This window comes from Lepidothrix coronata, unplaced genomic scaffold (genome assembly GCF_001604755.1).
Source record: "Lepidothrix coronata isolate B3197 unplaced genomic scaffold, Lepidothrix_coronata-1.0 Scaffold7, whole genome shotgun sequence".
In the NCBI taxonomy this organism is placed as follows: domain Eukaryota; kingdom Metazoa; phylum Chordata; class Aves; order Passeriformes; family Pipridae; genus Lepidothrix; species Lepidothrix coronata.
In genome coordinates, this window is record NW_016690187.1 from 2,690,628 (window position 1) to 2,712,517 (window position 21,890).

The 21,890-nt window shown below is 39.3% G+C and overlaps 1 protein-coding gene across 6 annotated transcripts in view; it reads left to right on the plus strand.

Moving 5' to 3' along the window:
* Positions 1-21,890, plus strand: part of SPATS2L (spermatogenesis associated serine rich 2 like) — an 83,375-nt gene that overhangs the window by 46,431 nt on the left and 15,054 nt on the right. For all 6 annotated transcript variants that reach the window (XM_017836219.1, XM_017836203.1, XM_017836239.1 and 3 more), the window contains 5 exons: positions 3,268-3,376; positions 7,628-7,677; positions 8,655-8,892; positions 13,544-13,744; positions 14,177-14,312. In XM_017836219.1, the coding sequence (XP_017691708.1) occupies positions 3,268-3,376; positions 7,628-7,677; positions 8,655-8,892; positions 13,544-13,744; positions 14,177-14,312 (734 nt within the window). The remainder of the gene's footprint in view (positions 1-3,267; positions 3,377-7,627; positions 7,678-8,654; positions 8,893-13,543; positions 13,745-14,176; positions 14,313-21,890) is intronic.

Genomic DNA, 21,890 nt, shown 5'->3' on the forward strand with positions numbered 1-21,890 from the left:
CATCTGTCTTACCCACATAAGTCACTGCACAAATCTGGAAAGGGGAAACACTAACAGCTTGTAAGTATCCTGGGTATCATAGCATACATACAGGAGGGGAGCAAATTAAAAAAGTGTAAGCAACTCCTGATTTGGAATTTCTTAGGTCCTGGATGCTTTCTTGCAATCTGATATTCTTTTCCTGAGGAATTTTTTCAGGAAGCATCTAAAATTTTTTTATATTTTAAGTAGAAAGATAAACAAATGTTTATTTCGTACAACCCTCAACAAAGAATATTCTTAGGTGTCAGCAGTAGAACTGTTGAGCTCTGCAGTACATTGATATTCCCTAAATCAAATTTTTTTATAGTCCAGCTAAAACAGGACTGTGTCCACGGTGTTGGTCATGTACCTAATTTCTTTTCTGTATACTGGCGACTATTCTTCCTAAGATCATCATCTTGCTTTTTTTGGGTTATCTCCATAACTAGAATGTTTCCATAACCTTTTTGTATTTAATTATAGTACTAGTTGGATGAAGCACAGATTAGCTTTTAAGTCTGATTTTCCTATTAATGAAAAAATTTTTAACAAAGACCACACAGTGCAAACAGAAAGTCTTCAGTAGTAGATTCTGTAGTGTAAAACATAGTCTGCCTGGTCGAGTTCGTGTGTGTCTGTGTTCTCCACCCCACAGATGTTCTTCTTAATGTCTTTGAGAAGTTTCCAAACTGCACTGTGTGGCGAGTTGCCTGATCCATCCTGTGGTCTTAGCCTCTCTTGGTTGTTTCCAGATGCTTCTTGAGGCTTTTAGACCTTTCATAGCAAAGAAGGACCTAGAAGCCATATGAAATCCCCATGCTTTTATTTAAAGTTGGTTAGAATACACTAGATATTTCCTTTTACTGTTTTTCCTGTAAGCAGTTACCACAAGAAGATTATGCAATTTTGAGTAGGCAGCAAGATGATCCACATGATTGTGAAAGAAGAGGGGAGTTTTTTGTGAGAATATGAAGATATAGTCCACATGGTGAAAAAGTTTGGGAGGTACCAGCTTGAACTTAAAATGGACTGCAGCTTGTGGCCTGTTCTACCCGGGTGTCTTTGCCAACTTCTGTTATTATGGAGCCAGCTCAGTTCATACTTGTTGCAGCTTTATCAGTAAATAGCGTGCCTGTACCCACAGTCACTAGGTTAATTAACTCCTTTTTCCAGGGCTTTCTCTGCACATCCTATTGATTTGGGTTAGTTTTCACTTGGATGCCTGCAGTACACGGCAGGAAGCTATACTCACTACTTCCCTCCCCCTGCATACACATCGGCCGAAGAGAGAAACTTGAGCAGATAGAGGATTTTCTCTGCAGTTTCTGACAACAACAGTCTCTGCTTCAAGCAGTCCACTTGACAGCCTCGTCTGTCTGAACTTCAACATACTCAGCCTGTGTTGAGTAGATATTCCAAAGCAACCAGCTGTTGTCTGGGGACCTGGCTGCTGGGCAAGCCTTGCTTGGTTGTAGGGTGGCAACATTAGACAGATAGACCTTTGGAAAGTGTCCTTGCGAAGTAGTCAAGTGCTTTAACTCCACTGCCCTCTAAATTATGTGTTTGGCCTGGGCTGTCCAAGGCTGGACTTGCTACTTGAAAGGTGTTGTGGGCAAATGTGAAGCTGCAGAGAGAGGTGTGACAGGATGATGGACAGGAGTAGAGTAAATCATCTTAAGTAGATGTACTAAAGTTGTGTGCGGAGTATCAACCTTTTGTAGTGCTGAAGTCCAGCAGGCATCACAAATCTGAGCCCTCAGTCACTGTGCATTAACAGAGCCTGAAATGATTCATGGTTTATATTAGAATACAGGACAGAAATAGAGCAGTTGAGGAGTGGGGTGAACGTACTACAGCAAAATAAGATTTTTTTGGTCATAAATCTGAGCACTTAAGTGTTCTTGATCACCTTCTGGTATCTCCATTGATGGAGACTCCATACAGATTGTCCTTCAGCATCTAACCAGGCAGCTAAGGCAAGGAAGTTTGAATTCTCTTGCCATGTAAGCCAGCCTAGTTCCCTTAAACAGCTCTATCTTCATGTGTTATTTTTTTCACAATTATTTTTCATGGTACAGTAAAGACCACCACTGCTTCACAATTAGCATAATGGCATTGTGATGCAGTAAATAAAGTACACTTAAATCAAGAATGTATTCCCACAGAAAGATGACAAAGAAGGGTGTCAGATAAACATTTGCAGGACAATAACAAGTTTCTGATTGTAAATATATGCTGGGCATCTTGATATAGAAGCTCAAAAACCTAATTTCGAACAACTAGACTGGTTTTGGCAGTGGTTATCTTTTTCTTTTTTCAGAGTACTATCATAGGTTTTTGTTTTGCTAATTACGTTTAAGTATTTTTATTTTGCTCTGACCTCCTAAAGCTTGTATAGCATTAAAATAATATAGCAATTAATTTTTATATAACTATTTACTTTCTGCTATATTACTTAGGGATGAGAAAGTAAATTATCAGTGTGACTCCACAAGGAATATTTTATTTAAAACATTGTGAGTTCAGTTTCATCTGGTATCAATGGATACTGACAGTACAGCAATAACAAATGCTGGGAAATTTAAGCACGATGTGCCAGAGTCACTTGTGGGTGTAACACCTCATCCATCAGCAGAGTTTCCTGAAGGAAGCATTTGGCTTCCTATGTCCTTTGTTCAGGATTTTGTTACATAAGCTTCCTGGTCACTTGTATATGGAACAGCGAATTGAGCAGCCACTAGAGCTTTGGAAAATGATGCTGTTTTAGCCTGTGACTGCTTTCATGCATATAACTGTTTTTCAGATATCAAAAAACCACCAATCATAACTTTGATGTAGCAAGGCCATGCAATAGCCTTGTTGTAGTAATTGTGTACTCACTAAGTTTGTGTAGGTGATGTATCAAGACCCATGGCAGCAAATAGAACATTTAGGAAAGAAGCATAAAGCCAAATTCTGTCAGCTTAATTAAGCTAGTTCGCCCACTGTTGCTGAGGGTAGGATTTGTTTCCAGGATTACTGGCTACCAGTTCTATGATTTGGTGTCCTGAAGAAATTGCTTCATTATTTGCACGGGGCAGGTAAGGACAGGATGGGTATTGCTTTGTACAGACACATTGCTGTATGCTCCTGAGCGTGTCACGTGCAACAGGCATTTATAGGGATGTGCATTGGCACAGAGGTACCTTGTTGTTTAAAGGAGTATGATAAACCCATATGCTATTGTCTTCTTTCTTTTCCTTCCAGATCAATGCAATCCGATCAATTGTTCCGAACAAAAGCAATAATGAGATAGTCCTGGTGTTGCAGCAGTTTGATAACAATGTAGACAAGGCTGTTCAAGCTTTCATGGATGGTGAGTATAGTGCACTTTTTTCACTAAGGCACGAGGGATTCAATTGCATGCTAAAAGTGCTTGTTGTCTCTAGTGGCTCAAAATAGTGGGCAATCACCAAACATCAGAAGTTCAACAAGGGAAAGTGCCCAATTCTGCACTGGGATGGGGCAACAACCCTGGATGTGTGTGCAGACTGGGGAATGAGATGCTGGAAAGCAGTGCCATGGAAAGGGACCTGGTGGTCCTGGTCAATGACAAGCTGAACATGAATCAGCAGTGCCCTGGCAGCCAGGAGGGACAACTGTGTCCAGGGGGGCATCAGGAAAAGCATCACCAGCCAGTCAAGGGAGGGGATTGTCCTGCTCTGCTCTGCACTGGGGCAGCCTCACCTTGAATATTGTGGCAGTTTTGGTTAGAGAGTGTCCAAAGGCAGGTAACAAAGATGGGGAAGGGCCTTGAGGGGAAGCAGTGTGAGGAGCGGCTGAGGGCATTTGGTCTGTTCAGCCTGGAGAAGAGGAGACTGAGGGGAGACCTCACTGCAGTTACAACTTTCTTGTGAGGGGAAGAGGAGGGCACCGATCTCTTCTCTGTGGTGACCAGTGACAGGACCCCAGGGAATGGTCTGAAGTTGTGTCAAGGGAGGTTTAGGTTGGATATTAGAAACAGGTTCTTCCCCCAGAGCGCAGCTGGGCACTGGAAGAGGCTCCCCAGGGCAGTGGTCACAGCACCAAGCCTGACAGAGTTCAAGGAGCGTTTGGATGATATTCTCAGGCCCATGGTGGGATTGTTGGGGATGGTCCTGTGTGGAGCTAAGGGTTGCACTCAATGATCCTCGTGAGACCCTTCCAACTCAGCATATTCTGTGAAAATATATTATGTATTTTTTCTGAAATCTGATCAGTGTGGCACTTAGTTAAATTTTTTTTTTTTATAATTGATCCTCCTGTCTGCATCTTTGCTTCTCTGTGCTATGAGTTTGACATGGCTGTTTATCTGTTCCACCTGACTTTGCCATTTTTGATACCATTTTTGTTGCAGACCACATCCTTTATTCTGCATGAAAGTCAATGCTTTTAAAAGTAAATATGTCAGGAAATGATTCACTCTTGAAGATACAGTAACTAATAAGAATTTGGGATAGTTCTGAAGCAGATAGCCAGACCCCTAAACCCCTGAACTTGATGCATACATTGAATTGACATTCAAACCTCAATCTGAATTTTGCAAATAGCCTTGACATTTATAATGGCTGAGCCAAGGCTCCATCGGAAGTTTGAGCCATTCTAAATCTGGATCATCTCTAATGAAAGGTCACTTGTATTTAAATAACACTTTTCTGATTAATATATAATGTCAAGTATTTTGAACTTTCACCAAAGTCTGTGAGAAACCCTTTGCGGAAATAATGGCATACCGTGAGCAAATCTTCTCAAAATCTTTGTAGCTGGGGGCTGCATAAACACTACTAGAAGTTCAGTGGTCTCAAAGGCTCTGAATTTCTTAAAAATTTCTGCATTTTTGCTATCTCAGCAAGTTCTTATTTCATATGTATTTTACTTAAGAATAGTTTGGGGTTTGGTTTGGATTAACTTACTAAAACGTATCATCCAAAAAGCATCATGATACACTAGGACTTAACAGTATGCAAAAAGCAGGTGCAAGAAAACTGGACTATTTATAAATGCATCATAACTCTTCTATCGGATCTATGTGGTTCTTTTTGATTCAGGCAACTGCACAGACATTCTAATAGATCTATGGAATTGAGTTTGTCTGTGCACACGCACAGGAAAAGGAAAGTGTGAGGCATCTAACAATAATTTTGTTTTCCTGTAATGTATGTCCTGGGGAAATAAGTGGAGGATTGTTCCATGACTATTCAGTAAGTTACTTTCAATTTACTTTGTCTTAAGTTACTGTTGCTTGCTTGTGGCCTATGAATTGTTTCCAATGAGCGCTCAAAAGGGGAAGTGTTTGCATAGCCATGTGTTGTCATCTGCTGTATGGAAGAAACAGGGCAAGAGTGCAACAAAGTCGTGAAGAGAAGCAAGCTGTTGTACCTGTTCAGATGTTCTTTGTTTGAACTTCACCAGTTTGTGATTACTGTGCCTTGCCTTCAGAAGTCTGTGAGCGAGCATTTGGAAACAGCCAATATTTGTTACTGTCTGGAAACAATAGCAAGCCTGAGAAAAGATAGGTATCCATGCAGCTGCCGCTGTGGATAGAATGAATCTAGCACTCGGAGTATTTTTTCACGTGAATGACAAAAACTGCTAAGATTGAAATAACGCTTGCAGAGAAATCATTGCCAGAGGCAAAGAAAAACGTGGGGGTGGCTGTGCTGAATGAAAAGGCTCAGCACCTCCATTCAGTGCTTCTCTCTGAGGTGCTGCGTGCTGAATCAAAAAACGTTCAAATTTAGTTTCTTGAGATTATTTTCCATCTTGCTTTGTATCTGGAGTAGCATTTAGGTGATGTTTCTATTATGAATTTACTTCTATATGTGAAATTTTATTTAAATGAAAGAGGGTTCAAATGTTTTATTTGCTATGCTAGTGTTTACCTAATTAAGCATAATCAGAAGGTCTGATCAGCTGCTTTGTAGATGTGTTCAACAAATTATAATGATGAGTTCAAATGAGGGCTTTGGGACTTGGACAGTTAGTGCATTTCCTAACAGGAAGAAATGGAGTTTAGTTGGGAGAATCCTTAAAATAACCCTCGCCATGCACAGAATTCACAGGGAAGCTGAGGGAAGCAAAGCAAAGACACCACCAGCCCACACAAGAAGGGTGTTGGTTTATACTGTGAAAACAGTTAACAAAGCTGTCACGTGAAATCACATACTTTCAGCAGCACAGAGTAAAATGGGCAGCAAATGTTAGGGTTTATTTCTTCATAATGAAACACAACACCTGTCAAAAGATAGCAAACCTTCAGGAGAGGGGATTGTACTTACATGTGCATAAGTCTGTATGTGTGTCACTAAATATAGGTATGTATATAGTTATACACAAAACAGAAGTTTTCTTAGCCTTGTATCTGCATTGCTATGCCATCTAGGAAACAAAACATGGCTTTGATGGATTCCATACACATTTTTTAACAAATTAGGCTTAGCACTGCTAGCAATATACATAATCTTTCCTAATGTGTGTGACAGTCTTACCAGATAATCTTGGACCTGCTTTATCGTGATAGAAAAATAATTTTGGTACATCTGAAAACCTCACACATCTTTGGCTGAATACAAATTGATGACTCATGGTAGTCTGAAAACAGCAATTCTTCTTGATATCAAGAGTTCACTGAAAGGAGTGAGAAGAATGTCTGGATATGAAATCCATTTGAAAAGGATAATAAATGAGTACTTACTAGATTTGTACAGTGCTTAAAATTCAAGCAGAAGCCCTTTGATCTGATTGTGATTAAAAAGATAGTGCCTTAGTAATTTGGATGACGATTCAGACTGCATGCTTACCATGAGCATCTATTTTCAGCATTATGGTCCAGGAGAAAAAAATAATGATGTTAACCAGAAGGAGAACAGTTTTCTTCTAACGTGGCAGCTGGCACTGGTCTAACCAAGGCTCTGCTTGCTTTGTTCCATAAATTTGTCTGATCAGCTCATTATGGCTGACAGACAGAATTTCAAGTATACGAAATTGTAAATATTTTTCAACACAAATTTTGACTTTTTTTTTTCTACTGAGTCTAAGTTTACTGCGTTTGTGCAATGCAGAATTTATGCAGGAGTCCACAAAATTACTCTTTTGGATGCTAATTAAGTCTTTATTTTTTGTGTTCTTATGTCTTCTGAATGCGACAGGTAACACATAGAAAATATATGATAAAAATGCCAAGAGTTTTTTAAAGTTTTAAATGCTCTAGAGTCAGGATGGACTATCTGATTTGTACTCAGTGTTTACACTAAGGTGCTGAGATACTTCCCTTTTCAGGCAAGAGATTTGAGTGTTGATTTTTCTGAGGCTTATGCTAATGCTTTAAGGTACACCCACACTTAATCATTTGTGAAATGAAGTCCACAAAAAACCAGTAGTGCCAAGTGGACCATCCACTGTATGTAGTGCAATCAAAACAGGTAACTAAGGAGGAAAAAGGCATCAGTACCTATTTTGTTCTCCCCATATAATAGAATTCGCAACAAATGGAAATGCTGCTCAGCTAGGAGACTAGAAACTGTTCCTGAACACGCTTCTTTTTTATAGCTGAACTTTTCTTCAAATGTTTTATCTTTCCTTTCTCTAGGCAGTGCAACTCAGGTTCTAAAGGAATGGAATATGACAGGGAAAAAGAAGGTAAGAACTTGCTCTTGAGCATCAAGGCATTTAGATCTGTTTGTACTTGAATGTAGTGCTTTTATTTTGGCCAGTATTTTGCCTTTTCTGGCATAGGTGACTTCATTCACATGTGTAAACAGAGTACTTGAAAGCAAATGTGTGTACTATTTTTAATCCTATTCATCTGTCACTGTCTTGCTAAGCCCAAGTGTTCTGAGAGGGTTTCTGGGACAGCCCACGTGTGTACATGTGTGTGGGAGCCAGACCCTGGACAAATACAGAACAAATCCCAAAACAGCCCATGTGCAGAAACACTTCAAATGAGCAACTGTATCCTGGATAGTCACAGCCACTTATATTGTTTGAATTTTTGCTGCCAGGTGTAAAAATAACTTGTGCATAGAAGTCTTCTGTTAAGAGTCATGCATTAGGAACATTATCAAGTCAGATACAGAAGCATGAAGATCATATCCCAGATATGACACTTGAAGTATCTCCAAGCTGTAACTGTAGCAGAAGGCTGCCCTGTGAGTCACTGTGAGCCTGTGAGGCTCCTCTTTATGGTTGGAAGAGCTACAGTAGCAGTGACCAACCTATGTCCATGACCATTGTCTACCTGATCAAAGCGATGCTTTAGGGTTTTGTTCGTATTACTGTGTGGATGTTCCCTGAATGGTTAGGAACTGCTTGTTCTAAGTGCAAAACATTTTGAGCAGCATCTTAACAGAGGCTCTGTTACCATTTTACAATGCAGGTATTTTGTGTGGAAGGGCAGGGAAAATTAAGTTGGGGGCTTCAGGTTTTATTTGAAACAGTTTATATATTCAGATGAACCAGTACAATGTATTGTATAGCACATCATGGCCTGTAAATTGCATTACACCAGTGTCACTTTTATGGCATTTTAGGATTGTGGACAGTTTACTGATTGTATTTTGAATTTGTATGATTTACATTGAATGATGTCTCTGTTGTTGCCATATTTCTCCATTTAGAACAATAGGAGAAAAAGAAGCAAATCTAAACAGCATCAAGGCAATAAAGATCCTAAAAACAAGAATGGACCTGAGAAGGCATCTCAAGAGCCCCAGGGAATACATGACTGTCATATGAACGGATGCTCTAAGGACAACTCTTGCCGTGGTTCTGCCAATCAGAAACTGGAAACCACTTCTCTGGAGAACAAAGGCTCAGGATTTGTAGGATCGGCACTGGACTGTCCAGAAATCAGAGGTCAGCTCATCTGACAGAGGGCACGTTTTTAAGTGGCAATAGCCAAGCCTCCATTTACATAAAGATCATGGTATTTTTATTGCCTTGAAGTAGAATAATATGTTGGAGAGATGCGTTTGTGCAAAATAATGCTCATAGCTATTAAAGTCATGCAAATGGATCTATATCTGGGCACTCTTCACCTTGCAAAATGTGGTTTTTTACTTAGACACAAAAGAATCAAACTGTAATTAGGGGCCCAGCTGATACAGAGTATTACAGGTAGAAATACATAAGAATGCAGGGTTAGAAAATGGCTTGAGTGTCAAGTGGTTAACAGAAGGATTAAGTCCCTCATAGGGAGCAAAGATATCTGAGCATTATGAGCTCATGGCGTATTACTGGATTTCTTTATTGCTCAGTCCAAACTAGTCCATTTTTCTTTTCCTCATCTTCCCTGAATAGGCTAGTCACAGTAGATCTACACTGGCTGTCCCTAACAGGGAAGGGAGGGCCTCTTAGTACATGACATGCTGGGGTCTAGGAACCACTTCTGAAACGGGGGGGGAACAGTAACACAGTTCTTCTCTCCTGGGTCACAGTAGATGCAGAGTTATGATTATAGCAACATCAGTGAAAAAAAACTCGCTCCTCTGGGGGAGAAGCTCTGTGAAAGCTTTTGCCTACAAGTTCATAAAGCTCATAATAAATTGCTGTCAGTATTGGTAGTGGTTTTTCAGCTCTTCACATTTCGGACATCTGACAGCCCTGGATTATTGCTGCTGTTAGTATTTTCTTCCTGTGTCTTAAGCAGTATTTGAGACTATTAAAAGAACTTTCCTTGAAATCACTTTTTCCATGGTTGCAAATACAGCTCTTGAATCTCATTTTAAAGGAATGTGCCAAATGTATAATTGTCCCGAAATGAATTCTCGGCTGCTTTGATGGTCCCAACTTCTGGTCAATTAAATGAAAACTCTGCAACCTATAGCAAGCAAACAAAACTACTTACCAAGAAATCAAGGATCAGAGATACACTTCCTGCCCTTGCTAAAGACTCCCACTTCAGATAAAATATTTCATAAGCCAGAAGACTCTGCATTTCCATAATACTAAAAGCATTCTTGCCACTTATTCTGCAAGAAGGAAACTTCTTAGAGTGGCATTTTTTGAAATGATACATGCATGAATAAAGTACATAAACTGAATTGTCTGTGCATGAGGAGCATTTTCTAGGGGGTAAAAGACCTGAATGCAAGAAGAGTACCCATGCTGTTAGTGATCTTTTTCTGTCACTGGGATCGAGTCCTGTTTTTTTTCTCTTTGACATGATACAGTGAAGAGTTAGTTGTACATATAAGGGGCAAAAGGTATCTTGAAATTTTTCTTTGCTTTTGCAGGTGACAAATGAGATATGACCATAGCTTTATGATTTTTTCAACTTTTATATATATCCTCTGTTTCAAAAACAAGAGGGAGAGAGAGATTTTAAAAAAATGGCAGAAAAGAAAGGAAAGAGAGAGAAAGGAAAATCTGAATCTTTAATATTCAGATTTTTCTTGCATAGTAAAATAAGTTCCTGGCAAATTGTATAATAGAGAGAAGGAAAGAATTTCTTCTTTACTTTCAATTGTACTAGAATTCTTTTCTTCACAGCCAGTGTAATAGGTACTTCCTTGAGGTCAAAAGCCACCTATGTACATATTGTTACATTTGTGCTGAAATACATGGAACTAAATAGAGTAGAAAGGTGATCAGGATCCTTCAGGGGCCAGCATCTGTGCCCTTGTGGTTTCTGAGCAAGTCGTATAGACTCTTCTAAAGCAGTTTGAAATGCTGAAGTGAGTCCAAAGTACACCAGTTTCATATTGCTCCCTCTTGTGTTGAAACCTCCTTTGTATTGTCCTTGTCTGGCTTGTTTGTTTTGGTTCCTTCTGTATCAAATTAATGTTACTGTAGTCATTTCACCATCACCTTCAGACAGTTCACAGATTAGAAGGATCACAGTCAGGTGTCTGTTCACAGTCCCTTAATACTTTCCTCCCCATGAGGAACATGAGGTTGAAGCTTTGCCTATACCAACTCTCAGTTTGTAAGATCAGGTCTTTCAGAGCAATAAAGTCGTGGCTGCTTGGAAGGAACTTCAGGAACCAGAAGGGAGGATGCAGCATAGTGAGTGTGTCTCCATAATGTGTCCTATGCTAGAAAATGATAGAGGAGACCATGTGGCTATTGCCTTTAGTTCAGGTCTGCTTGTTTCTTGCCATTATTCCATCTTTCTTAGAAGTATTTTGTTGTACATATTTCTGTACATTCCCTTGTAAAGAAGGTGTGTTGAATTGCACTGGAAGGATATTTAATGCTGCCTTGCCATGCTGTCACTTGTCGGGACCTGGGTAAAACCAGATACAGATCAGATACTGATCTCTTTCCTACTTTTTGAAATTATTTTTTTCACATAGGAAGTTTTTGAGTGAATCTTTCTGACTTCCTGCTTATATCTCAGGAGGTGTGGGTTTTTTTCTTCTTTCAGCCAGTCTATGAGGTTCACTTGATTTAAAAGGTATTGAACTGCAAGCTGTTGTAAAAAGATAAACCACTCATTTTGAAGATGGCAGCTCAGCAGATTTCAAAGCAAGTTTATTTACTGGCAGGTGTGGTAATACTTGACTGTTAATAGAGCGGATGTCACACGTTAGACTAGTGCTGAAGTTCCAAACTTCCGTGTACTGAACCGTGCAGCAGTTGACTTGTAGCTACTATTAGCCAAACCTTTGATTTCTCTTTCAAGTATTTGAAAGAGACTTTGTCCCTAGATTTTGTTACACATGTTTCTTAGCTGGCCCAAGTCTTCGGAGATTTGATGCAGACTTTCTTAAGGTATTTTTCATTCTGTTGATTGTCTTCAGTCAGATTTGGAAGTCTAGTTGCAGCATACCAAATCATTGCTTGCTAGTCCATGTTGGTCATCTGGCTGATGGGTTTTAACGTCGCTCATGTGTCATTTTGCAAGAAACAGTTTGTCAAAGTATATTGCAGACAAAAGATGATTGAAAAGTTTTTAGAGTATCGTTGTTGTAGATGAGTTTCTTTAGGCAAAAAGCTGTCAAATTTGTTATTTGTCTTGACAAGTGTACCGAAGCTGCTAATTAAATTTAGTTAAAACAATTTTGCACTTAAACAACAAATTCCAGAAGATCTAATCTTCGGGACAGAACCCAATAGCCCTGGCCTTTCTCTGTAGGTTAGCTGGTAGTCTGCTTGTTTCTAACTATCTGTTAGAGCTATTTAGCAAGGCCAGCCTTAACTGACAGTAGAAAGAATGTTCTTTATAGATCAAAGCTATCTGCATTAGTGTGAGATCTCAGAAGTTCCTCACTATGTGTGAGACTAGTACCTGCCATGAACCTTTTGGCATGCTCAGAGTGCTGCGTTACTGATGTTTCTTGCTTGCACAGATTCACAGGTTTCTTTAACTTCTTTCACTGTTTTCTTACTGTTTTATGTAAGATACCTTTTCTGATTTCAGACTCACCTTTTAAAGCCCTTAAACAAAAGCTGGTTTAAAATGTGAGCACTGATGTTCCTCTTGTTCCTCTGGTGTTATGTGATTGCCATGAAAACTAAGATATACTTTACACCTATCCTAATGCCCAGCCAGGACAAAGAAGTCACTAGCTGGTAGGCTGCAGCTATCCATGTGGTAACCCTCAGTGTAAATCTCACTCCATGGGCTGTAATCCAGCTGTTAATCTGACAAGCCCCTTTTCTCCAGACGCCACACACCATCAGCTGAGTAAAGTGATGCATAAAGAGCAACTTCAGAACAAACTATCATTCATTCATCAAAGTGAATACGAAGATTAGAGAGTTAACACAACAAATCATTTTCTATGCTTGTTTCCTTAAGTAAAATTCACAGTGGCAGTAATAGCTGGCGTCACCTTTCAGTTTTCATAGTCATTCTTGGGCTGCTTGTCTCTTGTCATGATACTGATATCTTGAATCCTTTTGGAGTGTTGGAAAGAGGAAACCAGGTCATCTTGTGGCAGCCAAATAGGCTCAGGCATCGTTATCATATCCCTCTGAAGCTGTTGAACCCAGGAACCTAATCTTTGATATAGTTTCATTTCCTGCTTAGTTCCTCTTAGCAGCTGCTTTTGATAGAAATCTTTAATCAGGCAAGGTAAGTATTTCAGGTAGAAATGTTTAATCTGTGCTTTTAAAATTCTGATAAAATGAGGAACGTTTTTTGGTATGTGAGATATAGAGATATATAAATATATATATATATCAACATTAAAGTCTCCTGCTTTCCATAGCAGACTTCCTCTCTAGTTCTATTCTCAAATATTCAGGCTAAAATTATAATTGATAGTTTACTTTTTATGTTATGAGGTATTTTTTCATATCAGCATGAAAGAGTTGATTTTTTTAAATGAGTTTTTCTTTTTTAGACTGTTGAAACATAGAAGTGTTCCAATTAGTGTTTAATAACCAAAACAATTTCATTGTTGTGATGGCTGTCTGAGGTCCTGTGGAATGTGTGCCAGTGAAAACACCTTTGATTTTTCCAGTGTTTAGGCATAAAGTCATTCTGCCCTAACAATAAGGCTTCATATCTTTCCTAATCTTATAACTCCCTGTTTTCATCCTTAATGTTTTCTTGCAGACAGAGAACGAGAATGCCAGAGATTATCTGTGGAATTAAGCCCAAAGAATATGAATGGAGTAGAACAGCATGAGCCTCCTCAGTCATCAGTTCAACTCCAGTGTAACCTAGGCAGGCCAAAGTCAAAATCTTCCTCAGTTAAATCATCCAATGCTACAACCCAACTTGAAACAAAGACAGATGATTCAGTTAAAAAAAGAGGTAAATTGGATCTCTGGTTGCTATGTTCTGACGTGGTAAGAGAGCTGAGGCCTCTAGGCAAAAAAATGGGAATTCACATATGTGAGGATGATGTGTTGGAAAGTGAGAGCAGAATCATGTTCAGCATAACAAAAATGAGTAGAACAATTTATGGGCTATTTAACATTATATTAAATGAAATTTGAAATAAGTAATTCTAACTAATAGTGCCTTTATAATATTTATTTGTTTTGGGTGATGAATTTGAGCAAGCGTTTAGAAACTGAAGAGCACCAGGGAAGGACTATGGAATAGTTGGATTTATGGACTTCAGGAGGATAACCACTTCATCCTAATCTGGGCAAATAACACTTTGAACTATTCCTGCCCCCTCATTCAGAAAAGCCAAAGCCAGCTTTCTGACTCTTTTGCAATTTTGATTTTCTATTTTAGGGCCAAACATTGAAAAATCAGTAAAAGACTTGCAGCGTTGCACTGTTTCTCTAACCAGATACCGTGTGATGATCAAAGAGGAAGTGGATAATTCAGTGAAGAAGATCAAAGCTGCTTTTGCAGAATTGCACAGCTGGTAGGTAAATCAACTTCAGAGATCCATCAGCACCACCCGAGAAAAGGGGCTAATTAGGGCACTGGCGTTAGTGGGGAGGGGTCACTTACACCCTCTTTGCTTGCAGCATTTGATTGCAAAAAAACAAATACATGGTGCCATTAAGTGACACTCCTCACCAACCAGGAAGTAATATATGCATAAGTGTGTGGTTGCTTGCATACATAAAGTTCTTCAAAAAAAATCACTGGGTTTTTTTGCCCTAAATGATCCATCTTGACCTAATTCTTTTGTATCAAGTCCAGTGGCAGCATACCTGAGCAAATGAAAGCAGTTCTAAATATCCTGTCTGTAGGATTTTCTGAAGTCTCTTTTACCTTCTTTAAATCTCATCTTTCTATACTGTTTCTTTGATCTTATCTTCTTTGGCAGACAGTCCTTTACTGTCTCTTCACATCCCATCATCTTTGGTTCTTATCCACCATTGTTTTTTTCTTTCCCACATAGTTTCTTCTAACTTTCCCATTCATCATTTCATTTCCAATTCTCATCTTTAGTTCATTCTTTTTCTTCGTGCTTTTATGTCTTTAATCTATTTATTCCATTGTAATTTTGATTACTTGTGATATTCAATGTGTATATCTATGCCTTTTGAAAATTTATAGGAGAAATAATTACTGTAGTAGCAAGTTGCATATTTTGTATGTTCTTGTCATAGAAAAATATTTTCTGCTTTGAGTTTTACTTGGCCTTGGTTAAGCATAGATGTCATATAAAACCTATGTATTAGACAGTTGCAGTAAACAGAAGAAATCACGTTAAAATGTGCAACACTTGGTTACAAATCACAGAAGAATACAAAAACCTTTCCCCTTTAATTCATCCACAGTATTTGTCAGTATTTGTGTGAGCATATCTTATCTAAGTGCTGTAGTATTGCAAGAAGTTTAACTCTGGACTTTACTGGTGTATTCATTGTTTCCAATGATGCATCAGAAGTGACTTCAGTGCCACTGGGGCTCCACTTCTGTATGGGCAGAAAATCCAAGTGCTACTGAGCTAATTTTGGGGAAGATTCTGTTTCGCTGAGCTGCCCATGTACTTACTGTAAGGAAGGGGAGCTTTGTTTCAGTCCCTGTACTCCAGCAAACACGAACTGTGATCACCAGTTGAACTAAACTGCATAATGTTGTCAGGGTTGCTCTGGACCCAGTATAGTGATGTTTGCTTATCAACTTGAATGTAGTAATTAGATTGCTGCAATATGAAAATTGAATTCATTAACCCCTTGCACCTTTTTTTGGTAGTTCTCAGAGGGGACCTTTTCTCTGAGTAAACTCATAGTTGGATCTCATTTGCTGTATAGTCCACACTCTTTTTTTTTTTTTTTTTTTTAGTAGCAGTATTGAAAATATATAGTGTCCCATATTGGTTGCAGGCAGTAACAGTTAATTCAGTCTTTAAGCAATTGTTCTGGTCATGGAACAGGCTTAGAACTCTGATAGGACTCAAAAATGTAGGGGGTAGTAAATTCAGAACTAAAATTCTTCATTATTCATGATTTAGCTTGAAAAACACTGAAGTATATTGCCTTATGCTAAAATGTGTTACTTAATAGAGGAAAAGACAAAGTTACCCCAAAAGAGTATGTAAATGCAAGTACTTAATGATGAAAATAGCCTGGAAAACTTTTGAATAGGCTTCATTTAATTTTGCCTCCTACCAGCTTTAGTGCCTAAATTATTGAAGCTAGAAGCTCTAGAATAGATCTGTAAGAGATCTGTGCTCTGAATATTTGTGCCTTGCAAAGCAATTTCATGCACGTAGCATAACATTGCAACAAGGACAGTATAATGTCAGCATATGTTTATGGAAATCTCAGTGCTGGCTATATTGCTTTTGGCAGCTCATAAACCTAATATTTAGGTTTTTCTTCAAATGAATGAAGGGGAATTTTGGTTTAAACAGTAAAATGCATGACTTTACACCTTCTTTGCTGAAATTAAAGAGAGTTTTGTGATATTTCCTATGACTTTGTGGCCTAAATGCTGAGAAAGATGGGCATAGCTGTCTTCAGTGCCTTGTTTAGGAAAACTTGCTGCCAACTGCTGTAGATTTACTGGATTTGTGTAGAAATCAGCAGAACCATTGATACATACAGCTTCAGACCTCATACAGTGAACACATCATATTCCTGGGCTGGATGGTTCAGTGTGTGTTATTTACATGGCAATTTCCTTGCTTCAGAGTTGAACAAAACATGACTAGTGGTAGCAGGAGGATTAAAGTATTAAATGAGCACACAGCCTCTTGCATATTTATCACTCTTCTTGGGTGTAGGAATTCTCTGTGACACAGTCAACTTGCCTATCAAGGAAAATTAAGCAATTCAGCTAAACTGTTGCTCCCAGAGGACTGTGGAGTGACCAAAAGCAAGGACATGATATCACGTCTCCATTGTGATAGTGATTCCAAAGCTTTTTCCAAGTTCTTCTCCAGTTGCTGCTGGAGTGCAGACTGGTTGAGATGTACAGCAGATAAACATAGAACAGCCACTAAGTGCTGTCCATGTTCAGAACTGCCAGGAATATTTGAGTGGGCTCAATACCATAACGTAGATGGGAGCTTAACACCGCTGTCACCCCCTAAGGGGTTTTAATGAAGCTGAATGAAGTCAGAAGCTTTAATTTTGCATTGCAGCTGAATGCTGAAACACATACTACTTTGGTGTCTCTTTTGAGTTTATTTTTCTTCCTTTGGTAATAGGATAAAAGACTGTTTTTGTGTCCTTTCTTGCATTTACAGTCAAGGTCAGAATCAAAACTGAATTGCAAGAGTCAGTAATATTTTTAATTTTTTGATAGTCTGTTTTGATTTTTTAAAATATTTTCATTATTTTACTGATCACAGAAAGAATGAAGTATGCAAAGACAGTATCATATATCTTCCTCCTATCTCCAGACAGTATATGAAACCATTATTATGGAGATAAATGAATAGCATGTGTGTCCTGAAAGCTTCAGCAGAAAGATTCACAAAAACTTTACTTTTTTTGCAGCAGAAACTGTTGAGTGATAGTTGTCAGTGGAAATCCGTGTCCCTCTCTGGCTCAGTATTTCACAGCTTGACCTAACAAGTGAAGGGAAGTTATTCCTGAACATGCTCAGTCACTACTGTGCTGCTATTTGAAAAGTCACCTCTCTGGCAAAACAGTGCAAACCCTCCCACAATCTAAAAAAGCAGTGCTAGGGCGCAGATGTGCTGTGAACACCTGTAAAAGCTTGGGGAAAAAAATGCAATGCTTGCTTCCGTTTTAACTTTTTAACAAAATGGAGCAAATAACAGTCCCAGAAAGATGCTTATTTAAAAACACTGCAGTGAGATCACTTTTCCCTTTCTTAAAGAGCCTCCCAGAAGTTCCTGCCAACGGGAGTAGTTCTCCATGTGCTCAGAATAGGTGGTAACAAAATCACTTGATTTTGTACAGTGCTTTTCATGCCAGAAGGCACCAGAGCATTTTACAATCCATGGGCTGGTCCAGGCAGGGCACTTTGCCTCACAAGAAGTCTTTCTCAGTCTCATGTCGATTGTGCTTCTGCTGTGATCTGGCACTGTTGTCACCCCTTCTTGCTGGGCTTTCTATGACATGGCTTTTCTTTCTATGGCTTTCCCAAGGTTATGAGAGCACTGAGCAAAGCAAGCTGAAGGGCTGTGTGTCTAAAGCCCACATGTGCCTGAAAGTTATGAGGAAAATTGTCCTGACAGTACTCCTTGAACCAGCATTTCTCCTCATTGCATTCAACTTTGCTGTATGGTTTTCAGGAATACCTTTGTGTGAGTGAGAACATAAGCTGCTCCTCTTAATATTGAATGTAAAATATGTCAGAGCATAACCGTGTCTCACAGTAGTGTAGACCACAGAAAAGAAGATTACCAAATAGTTCTTAAGTTGCAGGGGTAGGTCAGAAAAGCTAATTGAACTCCCCTCTCACTAGAGTGCACTTGAGACATTTGTTGCCAAGCTTAAAACCTGCATGCTATAATTGTGTTCTCACTTTTCCACCAAGAGACTGAATAACCATCCTAGGGATAAAAGGAGAGCCCCAGGAAATCTGAGTGAAATGTGTAGAGTACAAAAGAAACCAGAGTTCCCCGTAAGACCCCTTGCCAGAAAATAATTTTCACATATTGGGCATTCACACAGTCATATGGAAAACTAAAAGGAAACATCTGCTACTTGCCCACATGGTCTGCCATGAACAGAAAATAGTCTGTAGAAATAGTAGGAACCAGGTTTCATTACACTGAATGCAGAACTGAACCACGTAAATTCAAGTTTCTCTACTCTTTGCATCTCAAACACATTGTTATGTCCAGTGCTTTTTAGAGAGCATGAAAACCAACACAGTTGATTTTTTGGAGTGAAGAAAAGCACTTGAATGCTCCACCATAGGCTGGATAAAAAATTCATTCTGACATAATGCTGGGAAGATGGAGTTTGGCAGTACCAACAATTTAAAAATATATTAAGATAGATTCAGGGAACAACTAGAAAGCATGTGCTGCATGTTTGGGTAAAATTAAGCAGTTTTAGTATTATTTTCTAAGTCAAAGCAGAGAAGTGGTTAAATAGGGGAAGAAGTAATTTAAAAGAAAATAACTGTGTCTGTACTAACTTGGTGCAGGGTGGTGAGCAGTGGTCACCATTGCAGAGCAGTGAGTGAACACAGTCACCCCTTTTCTGGGACCCCTACTTGACAAAATGTAAAGATGATGGTTTTCTGTTGCCCATAGCCCTGACTGTTTGGGTTAGTGATGTGGTAGTTTGGAGCATGGGCAGATGCCTGGAAAGGCCAGGACTAGTATTGCTTTACACTGAACAGACGTCCTGTGCTGTTTCTCTCTGCATTTTCAGAATCCTTCCTTATGAGCTTTCTCTCTGTGTGACTTTGGTAGTCCGTATGCTTCTAAAGTACAGATTTTCAAGTCCTCTTGCAGTTTGTTGTGATATTTGTTTGCCCATCAGTCACATAATCTAGTCTTTAACTTTGCCAGTGCAGAGAAGGAAAAAACAGTCTCCTGGCATTTAGGTGTCCTTGGGCCCTGCTGGGTTTTCAGGTACCTTGAAAGACCAGTGCTTTGACCAAGACCCCTGGGCCCTGTCCCTGCTGCTTGGGGGATGTGAGAGAACCTGATCCAACAGCTCTGGCCTCAGACCAGGTACTTCCCTGCAGAGCTGCAGCACTGGGAGAGGGGCTTGTGCTTACACTCTTCTCACGACCTCCCAGCAGTCTGGGATCACCCCTGCTGTGCATCAGTGGAGAGAAGGAGCAGAGTTCATGAAATGAGGGGAGTTAGGTTTCGATGAGATACGTAATGTCCCCTTTCTGGCCCCTTTGTCTTTTACAGTTCCTTGCTTCACCTCTGTATTTTTTTACCAAATTTGCGAAAATAGATTACAGAGGTGAGATCCAGAAGTGGATTACAGTCTCTTAACCTGTTGCTCGTACTTGATGGCCTTGTGTCTCCCCTCTTCCCTCCCAGTTGTTCATAGGTGTGTTTGTCATCCTCAGTACAATACAAGAACGCATGTTTGTTGGGGCCATGCAGGTAGGCTGTTGCTTTTGTGCATGTCATTGTTGTCAGACATAAACTAAACACAAGAAGGAAATAATTACCTTGAAAAATTTCAACAGACATTAGACCAAAGAACCAGACTCTTCTTCTCTCTTTGCGGCCTCTTTCCAAGGTGCTTTTGGGAAAGTTGCCTCTTCTCTATAGCAAAGCTCAACAACCATCTTCTGCCTTGCCAGAGTGTGCTTAGGATAAAATGTATAAAACCAGTAAGGTATTCAGATACCTCAGTAGTCAGATCAAAACTGAGACTAAAATAGGAAAGAAATACTTTACAAATTTACGTGAAAATTTGCAGGATGCTAACAAGCCATGGTGCGGCTCATACTCAAAATTGTTAAGATGCTGCCAGATCCCAAGATGATGCCTTCAATTCCAAATAAACAAAATTTAGAAATGTTCTTTCTGGAAAAGATTTTCCATGTCAGTTTTCAGCTTAAATGTTTGTTTTTCTGATCAGGCAGTAAATTTCTAGTTGTTTGTAAAGAGGTCTTAAAAGAAAATTGCAAATAGACCTTTAATTATGGTGGGTTTACCAGACCCCACTGTGCGAGCTGGCTGCTAAAGAGAACAATGTTAGTGAAGATAGATAACACAAATAAACACAAAATAAACTTGAATAACTAAAAGCCTTTGGGCATTTTCAGTTCTACTAGGTGGTACACTGCAGAGGGAAGGATTTCAGTGACATTGATTTATCATGTCTTTTTTTTAATCTTCTTATTGTCACACTGTATTAGTGATCAGAATGATCAATGCTTGCTGTGTAAACATTGTGCATATGCTACTATGGTGATCAATTAATAACCTTCCAGCATTGTGAACATTTAAATAATATTGAGCTAATATTGGAAGAATATAATTTACTGAAACATTGCAAGATATATAATGTAACAGCTTTTCCTACAGGTTTATTAATATAAAGAAAACTTGTATAATTTCTCCAATTGCAAAGTAGCATGGCTACTCAGTAATCCTGTAAAGCTTGTAATCATCCATTACAGGTGATCAGGCATTATATTTACAATCTCATTACATCATTCTAGTTCCTTGTGCTGAAAGTTTGACAGGGACAGTTCAGGGATTGAGGTGCAAGATTCTTATGTGAAATATACAGTTGACTTAGAGGTTCTTATCAGTTGTCTTTTCACCCTGCTTGTGGGTCAAATATGTTCATGTCAGAAGGGAAATCTGTGCAGGAAGTAACGCGTAATACTTAAAGACCAATGTGGAGCTTATCAGGACTGTCCCATGAATTTGCCTGTAATCTCAGCTCAAATATAGCAGAGACAGTAACAGTACTAACATCCCTCAAACTTGCTTGAGTTTGTCAGAAGCTTGTCAATCTGCACAACTTTAAGGAGCTACTGGAGTCTTTTCCAAAGTGTTGACAGAGCAATGTCACTGGAGAAGGGTGTTTGAAGCCTAAGCTGTCAAACTCCAGCGGTGTCCCACAACTAACTCCCTCCCTCCTGAAAAAAGGGCTCCAATTGTACCTCAGTGTTGCAGCAGCTCTCCTGGTGAACCAGACCCCAGAGGATGCCCATGGAAAAATATCTCTTTCCCCCTTCCAGATGAAGAGCCCTGCTGGAGTTGTTCAGGTGCCACAGCTGACACTGCCTTGCTGAGTCTCCAAAACAACAGGCATTCTCAAACTGTGCACAAAACTGGTTCAAGGGAGAGTGAAGCTTATTGAACAAGCTAAAAATTGGCATTTGGAGGGGGTTAACAGGGTTTTGAAAGGACTCGTAGTTACACTTATCAGTAAGCTCTGTGCTATGCAGTTGGGGCTTACCTTTGTGAGCTGTGTCAGCATGTTTGCCTCCATGTCAGCTAGATCTTTTTATTTCCCCATCTCTTCAGGCACAATAGATTTATAATAATGCCTGGAAGAGGCAGAAGGAAGGAGAAGATTCTGGTCATCTGGAACCCTTGTGATTCTCATCAGTAAAGCTATAAATCAGC